Genomic DNA, 11,304 nt, shown 5'->3' with positions numbered 1-11,304 from the left:
AATAAGCAGCACTGCTGTTCAAAACATGCCCAAAACATAAGGCACTGCCACAATAAAATGTTTGCAGAAGTAGTTATGGCAATTCACTGGGTTAATGAATAGCATACATATCATTACATTTTCAGAATCATCCTATCCCCTTACCCACTCATGTTCAATTAAAAAACACACCCACAGTCTTGAACTTTCTGGCCTAGCCACTTGACACATTCCAATTAAGCTGTTTAAATTGCCATTTTGAAGGTAATCTATAAAAGAGCAGTTTTGAAAGTAATTGCCACTTATTTTGGGTTTGTTTCAAACGGTAAGTCAGCTTTTATAAAAAAGCCCACATAAGCAACCTCAAAATAAAACAAGTCCAAAAAACCCATGAACTCTCAAAAGATCAAAACAACTTTTAAAAAAGCAAGTCCAATTTTTTTATTATACGTGGACTTGGCAAGACTGTTGATAAATCTGACGAAGAGAGAAGAACTCACTTAAGTTGAGCTTCTGAACAACAGGAATATTGATGTGGTTACTTCTATTGAATACTGCGATATATCCTCTCTTTATGATTTCCCACTGGTAATTTGCAATTTCTCAATTTACTAAGCTAATAAAAGTTATTTCTCTTCCATTCTCACCATGGCTGAATGCTTGTTCAGTGTTATAAAGATAGTAAAAACAGATAAAGGAAATAGTTTAGTGGCATCAACATTAAAGGAAATTATAGCTAATAAAAATTATTTCTCTTCCATTCTCACCATGGCTGAATGCTTGTTCAGTGTTATAAAGATAGTAAAAACAGATAAAGGAAATAGTTTAGTGGCATCAACATTAAAGGAAATTATAGCTAATAAAATTATTTCACTTCCATTCTCACCATGGCTGAATGCTTGTTCAGTGTTATAAAGATAGTAAAAACATAAAGGAAATAGTTTAGTGGCATCAACATTAAAGGAAATTATAGCTAATAAAGTTATTTCTCTTCCATTCTCACAATGGCTGAATGCTTGTTTAGTGTTATAAAGATGATAGTAAAAACATAAAGGAAATAGTTTAGTGGCATCAACATTAAAGGAAATTATTCTGTGACATCATTGATTAAATAGAAAAAATTACTAGCAAATGCTCTTAAGCTGGATGCTCATAATAATTGTTTTTTCAAACATGTAAAAATAAATACCAGTGCTCCTCACGGCACTGACATCAACTAGTTTTCAAAACCCAAACACAACAATTTTTTTTCCATTTCTAGATTTGTAATAAAATGGAAAATATGTTATTCTTCATTATGAAAAAACAAATATATTTTGACAAAACTTTCTTTTAATGCAAAGTAAAAATTGAGTTTTTTATAAAATAAAAGTTACAATTAGTACAAAAAAAGAATGACTGTACTATTCACAATTTAACTAGATTTTTTGTGTACACTTCTTTGTAAACCTATAGATATGTTGTCATTTTTATTTATGATTAAACATATTTTAATTGAAATTTTATTTTATTGCAAATTAAAACATACAACTGGAGCTAAAAACAGCTGATTGTAGTATTTATGATGTAACTGTCTGTTTTATGTATGCTACTTTGTAATTTTTATTAAATTCATCTGTTTTTTCATATTTGATATAAAAATTAACCAAATGGGTTCTGCTAATAGTAAAACAGAGAAAATGCTCAAAATTAAAAAACTAAGTGTCGTGAATAAACTACAGTAGCATCAGGACATATTTCAGAAATACTAGAGAAATTTTCAGGATTTTTATGTATTGAACTAGGATATCGGAACAATTTGATGGAAATGTACTCAAGTTGTTTCCTAAACTTTGAAGTTCAAGACATCAAGGCCACACTTGTGACAAATCACTTCACATTTAACTTCCTTTCCAATAAACTACAAAACCAATATCTAGCAAAACAATTCTTTATGAATGTACAGTAAATATCCTTGAATTATACATTCAACATAAAGCTCTTCTAAAGTATAGTAACTAATCTTTTACTGAACTGTCAAAATAAAATTAGGTAAAATGAAAGACATGGTATTGGTTTTACAGCATGAACATTAATTAGGTACAGATGAAAATACTCATCAGAACATTTAAATTGATTTCATACTTCATGACAGCTGAATCAACAGATGATTCTAGTAAATAATAATAAAAAAAAGATGCATATGTGTTCCATACAAAAGTTAAAAGTTTGTCTAATTTTTGCTAAGGATTCTTAAAAGGTTTTAATGCACTAATAATCAAGTTGTAAATGCAGATGACATTTGTCTATTATCGTATTGAGGTCTTTGTTTCCTCCTTTTTCTGGATGAGTGATAATAAAAGATGTTGATTCTTACATGTACATTTACAAAGTATTTTGATCCTCTAGTATGCTATACTAAGTTTGGTCAATATATAAATTATTTTTACTTGTTTTTATTTTCATTTATTGTAACAAGACATGAAGTAATTGGCATGACAGTAGAGACCAGAGTTTACTCCAAAATGATCCCTTGCACTGGCAGCCTGTTACATTTCCTGAAGGATAGGCATAATTACAAATTTGGTAGCAGCTAAAAACACACATTGAATTGAAGCATAATTATAAGTCTTTCTTTCTCTCTATCACTTTCAACAAGTGGTGTGCAATTTTCTTTTCCAGCCTCCATGATAAAAACAGAATGTTGTCCCCAAACAATGCAGGGTGCAAAGGAAGGTACCAGGTTGCTGTGATAGCAAAGAAAGATACCAAGTTGCTGTGATAAATGCAGAAAATCTGTGCAGTAAGTATTTTTAGTACTTTTCTTCAAGTGTATTGTGAATTTTAATATAACTATATAAACAAATCATGATTATGGTTTATAAAATATTATATATATATATATATATGATATAATTAATGACAGGAAGTACAAGATCAACCATCATGCATGCCAACAGAAATTAACATATTGCAACTGTGTGACTATTGAACAGCACTATGCATTACACTTAATTACTAAGAAAAAAAACATGTGGACAAACTAGTTAAGAAACTTTTTTCATACTGAAAGTTACCTGAAAATTTAATTATATACCAGCAGCCAAGCCCCACTCATGATGAGGTGAAAGAATTAGTTCCAAAAGTTACTGTACTTTTACAAGCTACCTCTTAGATAACATGAATTCATAGCCTTTATTCACATTTAATACCAGATATTTATTTCAAAATCAAAAGTAAACCACTGTAAAGTTTAATTTTAAAAAATCCATTTTTTTGTTCTGATGAATTTCATGTTATGAAGGTAAAATACTATTTTTCCACTCAGTTGGATGTTTCAATGACTACTTGGCACACTTACTTAGGAATGGAAATAATTTTATGTTATTTTTTATGTATGTATAAATATTCTCCAAACCTTGGGTCCATGAAACTAACAAAAATGGTATTTAACAGAACTCAATTACACCTTTGTTGAAGTGTTTTCCATGCATATTATTTTAATGACCAGTACACTTCTAGTGTATCTCAGTACTGAACACTTCTTTGATAATGACTAGGGTATTTCTATTCATTTCTAGTTTTTGATATATGTTTGATTACTTTGTCTGTTCCTTCTATTTCTAACTGCTCATAAATCCATTTTCGATTCTGGCGACATTCGTGGCCACATTTAGGGGATTTGCACTTTGGACATGGGTAGTGGCATCCAGGGCAAGTTTCTTCTAAACAATCACAAAGATTTTTTCCTAAACTCACATATGTTCCTCTTTCATCATGCACCTGTGGTCCTCGTGATCTGAAAATAAGGATAAACATCGGTTCACAACTCTATATCGATGTACTTCTTAATGAGCTACTATCAAGAAAAATAACAAAAACGTACTCTTGTATTCTATAACCTGGAAAAGATAAATATTAATACATGAAAATGTTAGCTACACAAATGCATAATTTGAAAAGAAAAAAACTACAAATGCATGCACGCACATATACACACACACATATATATATTTACATGTATATGCCTAATTATTCTATTGTATATATTTTTACAACCAATTGCTTGTAAAATATCAGTTTTTAAATATGAAATTCATCATCGATTAAGAGCATTACACAGGTAGCACATTCACATAGTAGCAAAATTCTTGTATAATTAAAGGTTTTTCCATTAGAATAACTTCCTAGGATTGAAGAAAGGCCATTTGAAAGTTCTGTTCTTACAAGACAAATCAAATTAAAATGCAATGTAACTTATTTACTTTTCAAATATTATGTTACTTACAAGCATTATTATTATTATTTTCATATCTTCTGCTGAGACATGTACGCCTTATCCTACCTCATGTACTTAACACGCTAATATAATTTTATTTTTAATGGCAATTTTTATAACAATTAGTATGTTAACATTCATGCCTCCAAAAAGCTGCGGTATCAGACTAAAGTCAGAATAAAAGAGAACAAATAAGAAAACACAATTTGGTTAGATGACAAAACAGGTCTCAACTATAAGCTTTTCTATTGAGAATCACTGGGTAATTGTAAATTAAAGCTTACTTTTTAAAAAAGAGGAATATTATAATATTCTTAATTTTTTGGTGAATGTTATTCTTTTTTAAACCTAATTACTAAAAGAAGTTTATTGGCACTTTAACTTTACAATTAATGAGGTTACCATAAATAATTTAAGTTGGTAAGTGTTAGTAATCTGTGTAAGAACAATGAAGAAACAATCATGTATTCACATATTTCCATATTAAAAACAAGTCATTTCATTTGATAAAAACATTTTAAAATCATCACATTTTTTCATCAATTCAAAAATATCAAACCATAAACACTCTAAAATGCCACAATAAGGCAAGGTAGTAGTAACATATCATCAGCTGTTTGATAAATGCATAATTTGAACACCAGAAATTCCCACTAACAAAGAATTAATTCAGGATATTGTGAAATGGTCCTGAGTACCTTTGGATAATCAAGTGCAGTATCCTTATAATCAGGAAAACTAAAAAGGTTATAATTTCATTGTATAGGTCACTGGTTAGGCCACATTTGAAGTATTGAGTTCAGTCCTGGGCTTCTTACCTTAGGTAAGACATTGAATTGTTGGATGAAGTTCAGAGTAGGGTTACTAGAATTGTACCTGAGATGGTGGGGTTGTCACATGAGGAGATATTAAGATCTCTGAAATTGTTTTATCTTGAAAAAAGAAGAGTTAGAGGGGATCTGATTGAGGTATTTAAGATTGTAAAGGGAATTAATAGTGTTGATACATCATCTTTTTTCATATTTAACAGTGAGAATAATAGGACTAGGGAACACAAATATAAATTCTGGCAGGGTAGGAGTCATCTTCTGCTAAAACATTTTCATTTTTCTAACAGGGTGGTTGGCCTCTGGAATGGTTTGGCTTTGGATGTTTTGGAGGCAGTAAAATGAGTTTAAGAGAAAGCTTAATAACTATATCAATGATAAGAGCTGGCTTTAAGATTTTTATTTATTTATTTAATAGTTTTAGGTTAGTTTAGAGGATAGGACAGCTGAGATGGACCAACACATCCCTTGTTGTCCCTAAACATTATGTTATAATTAATAAATAGTTATGTACTCACAATTTTCTCCACATAATATCAACAAATTCAAATATTACTTTCAAAGTGATATTATTTTTAAATTTTATTCCTTCTAAAATTGAGAAACTACAAATGAAATTGAGATATCTTATACTACTCAACTAATGAGGAATTTGTTCACACCTAATTTTTTAATACATATTAAAAAAAAACGAAAACAAAGAACGATTATTTATGACATTCCTAATGGTGACCTGACCTTATACGTAGGTACTTGCGAGAAAATGAGAACACTCAGTTGACAGATTATTATTTAAGTAACCTGTATTACAATTACATACAAACATCTCAAATATCTATTTTTCTTTCTGAAAAATCTGTCAATGTATTTAACTATGGCCACTAGTATTACAGTTCAATTTACATTTCATGTAATAGTAAATTGCACACTGGTACCTTATACTCAGATGCCTACAATGAAAAATAATTTCATTACAATAGACTACTACTGTAGTGTAAAACATCTCTTCCATTCCAACACATTCAAGAAAAAGAACTACACAAAGTGGTATATTTGTAAATGTAAGATAAAAGTTTGTTTTTATATCTTAGAAGTGTTTCATGACAGGTTCGGTACATTACAGTAGACTACAGTAGTTCAGTACATTACAGTAGACTACAATAGTTCAGTACATTACAGTAGACTACAATAGTTCAGTACATTACAGTAGACTACAGTACTTCAGTACATTACAGTTGACTACAGTACTTCAGTACATTACAGTTGACTACAATAGTTCAGTACATTACAGTAGACTACAGTAGTTCAGTACATTACAGTAGACTACAGTAGTTCGGTACATTACAGTAGACTACAGTAGTTCGGTACATTACAGTAGAGTACAGTAGTTCGGTACATTACAGTAGACTACAGTAGTTCGGTACATTACAGTAGACTACAGTAGTTCGGTACATTACAGTAGACTACAGTAGTTCAGTACATTACAGTAGACTACAATAGTTCAGTACATTACAGTAGACTACAGTAGTTCAGTACATTACAGTAGACTACAATAGTTCAGTACATTACAGTAGACTACAGTAGTTCAGTACATTACAGTAGACTACAGTAGTTCAGTACATTACAGTAGACTACAGTAGTTCAGTACATTACAGTACTATAAATGAAGTACTTTACAAAAATAGAACTCTACTTCATAATGACATGAATTTCACACACACACACACATATATATATATATATATATATATATACAGATAAACTTAACAAAAGATCTGTGTGAATGTACATTTAATGCAATAAGCTATTTCTAAATTCTAAAACTGACATATCATTTGACAGTTAAAAGCAACTGGAGTCTTAAAAAATTTACTTTTCATTATAAATCTTCCTAGTCATCTTCCGTGTCTCTCTGTTGCTAGTTTCTGGATTCCAGTTCTCTAGAAACTTAGATGCTTGTCCTTTAGTCTCCTTTCTCAGCTGACGTAGCCTTTTGTCTCTATATGCAGGCTTAAGAAAATAGAAGAACACAAATATAAATATTAAATAAAATACTTGTTGTAATAAGTTAACTGAAGATACTAAACATACAGTAGATAATTTACTATGTCAGATTCAACAAACAAGGCTAAAGCAGTCCACTGCATATTTCAGTTCTACAGTGTCTATGCTGCCTAAAATACCAATAAAACATCACAGTTTAATTGACAATGTTAAGACTTTTATGCAATTTTCAAAATTTTCTGTAATGATCCAAAACAGATTACTGTAATGAGATCCTCAGTGGGAAATAAAGTTAAAGTAAGTTTATTAAGATGTGGTTTTTGAGAATAGGGAATACTAATTAAAATTATTTTTAGCAGCACATAAAGCACAAAGTAAGAGATAGCAGGAAGCTAACAAGGCAGCAGTTTAAAATGCACTTTAGGTTTGCTTTTACCATTACCTGTGAATTATCTTATTATGAGCCTAAATTCTAATTAACATGCTAGATGAAGATTTTAGATTCAACATTTAGAAAAACATATCACTAATATAATTCAAAATGTTTATTACATTAATTTATCTGAATCTGTTAATCTACTATAGTGTTAGTTAAAATTAGAGGAAACATTTATTTTTAATATATGTTCATTCTGTCAGTGCTACCACAGGAAACTTCTTCTATTCAGTACGGGCTAAAAACAGGATGAGACCAGACCAGCCAGGATGAAGCACTTTAACCAGTCTCTAGCAAAAGTGTTGCACAATTAATTTATTTTTACAGAGTAATAAATGAATTAACTGTCACCTTTTATTATTATAAGAAATGTTCTTAGGTGCAAAACAATCACACAAACTTAAAAGTTCAAGAACTGGATAAATCTGACAATTATATTTTGTGTATTTAAAATAAAATATAGAAATGAGTATGCCATCACTACAAAAGGATGAGGTTAAAACAGTGATCATGTTTTGCCAAAGTACCACCATGAGTAAACAATATGAAAATGACAAAATGATTATGTTTAAATCTCAATTGGAACAGTTTTGATCTCCTTATCAAAGAAAGGATACTGATCCATTAGATATAGTTCATAGAAAGGTTACTAGGATGATTTTATTTTATAGGGGAGGTTAATATCACTTATTTTTCTTTTCTTTTCCTTTGAGAAGAGAAGGAAAAAATGATCTTATTGGAGTTTACATGATTATTCCGGGGACTGAGGGGAGAAAGTTCTCTAACTTACTTGTGCTGTATTTTCAAAACAATAGGAAAATATGAGAGAAGTTAAAAATTTGTAAAAGAAGGCTACATCCTAGTTAAAACAACTTCATTTTATTAACTGTGTGATTGAATTATGGAATAAGATGCTATTGGCTGTAGTGGAAGCTAGTACCCCAGAAGAGTTTAAGAGGAGGAATCAAATGTTTCCTGAAACATAAAGGGTGGGTTTATAATTTTACTTTTCTCTAAGATGGGTGTGCAAGATCATTGAAAGGATATATGGTCCCTTGTTGTGCTAAACTTTAAGTTTACTGGTACAACCTCTGAGTTAATATTATTAGACTTTAACTGAATAAGTTAACTTCTATATGCCAGTACTGTCAAGTTTAACATTTTAAACATTTGATTATACTTTAATACATGTATATTATACAAGTTGATGTGCCCACATAATGAATGAAGAAAACATAATGGTGACAATTAAACCTTAATGCATTCTGTGTGTATTTGTGAATTATACAAATAACTTCAGTGGAGCAAGGACAACACAGTCTTGAAAATAGTTTTTTACCTATGCTTTAAGAATTAATATAATTTTCATCAATATACTATCCTAAAACTGAAACATGTCCATTCCACATAATGAAAGCAATATTGAATAGCGGACGAAATGTTGGAACGTAGTGTTACCAAAATGCTCTGGTGTTTCAATATACTAGAAACTGTTAATCTATCTGATTTTTACCAATAATTATTCTAAGAATAAGCCACCTTTGTTACTGACGTTCCTCAAATAATATCATAGTATATCTGCAATTATTACTAATTTCACTGATAATTCATAAACAAATGCCTGTTTCCTTAGCTTTTGTATTACGATTATATCTTTGGATAACTAACATGACATGACATAGAACAGGTTGGGTTTACTACTCATACACATCTGTCAATCACAGTATTTCAAATTTTCAACCAGTTATTACAAAATCTTTCCTTTACTTTCATAAGCACATAGGTAAGCTCATACTTCATTTCTAACATTTGGTTGTGGAAAATGATAATTTTATTTATCCATATAATATGTATCCATATGTATGAGTTTGACATTGGTAGATTTTCTTGGGACTACATTTTACCTTGCCTTGACACAGTTGTTATGTAGTAGCAGGTTACCAGGTAAAGTGATAAATCACTCACATTTTGTTAACATTGTTCCAATGGGATGGCAGCATGGAACGAAAGGTCGATTTCCAGGTACAATTTTTATTTTATTTCATTAATTATGAACTAGTTCATTGAATCTGCAGTGTAAATCTACTAATTTATGTCTGTGGAATCCAATGGTGTATGAATTTTTTAATGATTATCATTAATTAAAAAATCATTGAAACCTCTTGGGATGCCAGGTCCAATAGCTTACACCCCTATGCCATTTTTCAACTCTATATCATAAGGGCACCTTTAAAGTTTAATAGAGGAATAAACATGTGATAGTATCCAAACACTGACCACCTTATGTCACTCTGCAGGGAGCCCTATGGGACAAAAAAAATGGAGGTGTGAAAGGAGGGCATACAGAGAGAGATAGAGAAGCAGAGGAACCATGGCAAATATTGGGGTGAGTGAGGGAGTCAAATTTGATCAACAGAACCTTATCTCACTCCCTAAAGTGCTTTTGAAATATGGTAGAGTTCAATGGAATAGTAGTTGAAGCACACAAGTGTCCTTAGTGGGTGTCGCATAGGGAGATCAGATCTGTACACCAGCTCCTATATCATTCCCCAAGAAACCGTAAAACCAGGAAGGTACATGCCACGTTTGAATGAGACTGAGATCCGTCAAAAACTATAGCTATGAATGGTGGCTACACATAAATAAGCAGTATCCCATGGGGAGTGGCACAGGTTTCATACCACTACCAAACACAAGTCTCCATGTGAAACTCTCCAGGTGGACTAAAGGATGTATGGAAAATTTGGTTGAGATCGGTCAAAAAGTAGGCGTGAAAAACGGATACAAAGTCGACATTTCTAAGTTCTACTTCTACTGTAATAGAACAGAAGTTATAACTTAGTAATATCATACGAATAATATAGTTATGTACGTATCACTATAAGTATCACCGTATCAATACTACAAATATAATAGTAGTAGTACTACTGATAAATGAATTAAATTATATTACTACGAAATATACCTACCCTTTCAGTACTTTCTTCATTATTACGTGCTACTTTATCTTTCCCTGTTGCCGTTTTCTGTTTAGAATCGTTTCCACTAACATTTGTCGTTCCCGATGTTGTTGTAATATCAATCACTATCACCCCATTGTCGTCCGCCATTTTTACAGTACTAATTCGGATAGAGGGCAATAGCGAAATGACTGAAAAACTTATTTTAATAAAGTATTTCACAATTTATTCAATATATCAGTCATAGGTGCAAATTTTTCTGTTTGTTTTTAATTTTCATACTTGCGCGCCCCATTTGTATTCTAGTCATAAAACCATTTTATTATACGACAATAAAATATCAATCATACTTCAGTCAACTGACTGTAGTATAATATAAGTAATAATAGTTTGTGGGTAACTTTCGATGTTTGTTTGTTTTAGAACAAAGTCACATTCAGCTATCTGCTGTGTTCACCTCGAGGAATCGAATCTCATATTTTAACGTTTTTTTTTAACTGAGTAGAGTTTCTTCTTCGACAGTGGCTTTTTCAGGTGGCACGTCTTCAGCAGCGTCATTTGTTCTGTTGTCCACTTCGTCCCAACTGAAATGTTCTGGACCGTGATAACGCCAAAGCCTTTGGCATACTTGCCGACCACATTTTATCTGGAAAGTCACATCTGAGAGACGATTCACTATAGCATATTGGCCTTCCCATGGAGAAGACAACTTAGGAGACTTCCCTTTGGCCTTCCTGGGATTATACAACCACACCCTGTCTCCTGGTTCAAAGGTGACTTCAGTAGATCTCTTATCATAAGTTAACTTCATCGAATCAGCAGACGTTTTTCAAGTTTGAA

General features: G+C 31.2%; 1 protein-coding gene across 1 annotated transcript; it reads right to left on the bottom strand.

Moving 5' to 3' along the window:
- Positions 1 to 1,467: 1,467 nt before the first annotated feature.
- On the bottom strand, positions 1,468 to 10,627 carry LOC106464719 (ARL14 effector protein-like). Its single transcript, XM_013924874.2, has 3 exons — positions 10,474 to 10,627; positions 6,938 to 7,074; positions 1,468 to 3,757 (listed from the first exon to the last, which is right to left on the bottom strand). Exons 1-3 carry the CDS (start codon positions 10,612 to 10,614, stop codon positions 3,526 to 3,528), a joined length of 510 nt encoding a protein of 169 aa, XP_013780328.1. The 5' UTR covers positions 10,615 to 10,627; the 3' UTR covers positions 1,468 to 3,525.
- Between the last annotated feature and the right edge of the window lie 677 nt (positions 10,628 to 11,304).

The sequence above is a fragment of the Limulus polyphemus genome, unplaced genomic scaffold (genome assembly GCF_000517525.1).
Source record: "Limulus polyphemus unplaced genomic scaffold, Limulus_polyphemus-2.1.2 Scaffold62, whole genome shotgun sequence".
NCBI classification, from domain to species: Eukaryota; Metazoa; Arthropoda; class Merostomata; order Xiphosura; family Limulidae; genus Limulus; species Limulus polyphemus.
The sequence above is the reverse complement of the archived record's forward strand: the minus strand, read 5'-3'. Positions and strand labels throughout refer to the sequence as shown.

Bases quoted from the DNA above. Each gene is read 5' to 3' on its own strand.
- LOC106464719 (XM_013924874.2), bottom strand. From the start codon at position 10,614: ATGGCGGACGACAATGGGGTGATAGTGATTGATATTACAACAACATCG. The intron at 7,075-10,473 runs GTAGGTATATTT...TATTTTCTTAAG, and splicing joins ATGAAGAAAGTACTGAAAGG to CCTGCATATAGAGACAAAAG. The intron at 3,758-6,937 runs GTAAATTTTTTA...CCTTATTTTCAG, and splicing joins AGGAAGATTTATAATGAAAA to ATCACGAGGACCACAGGTGC.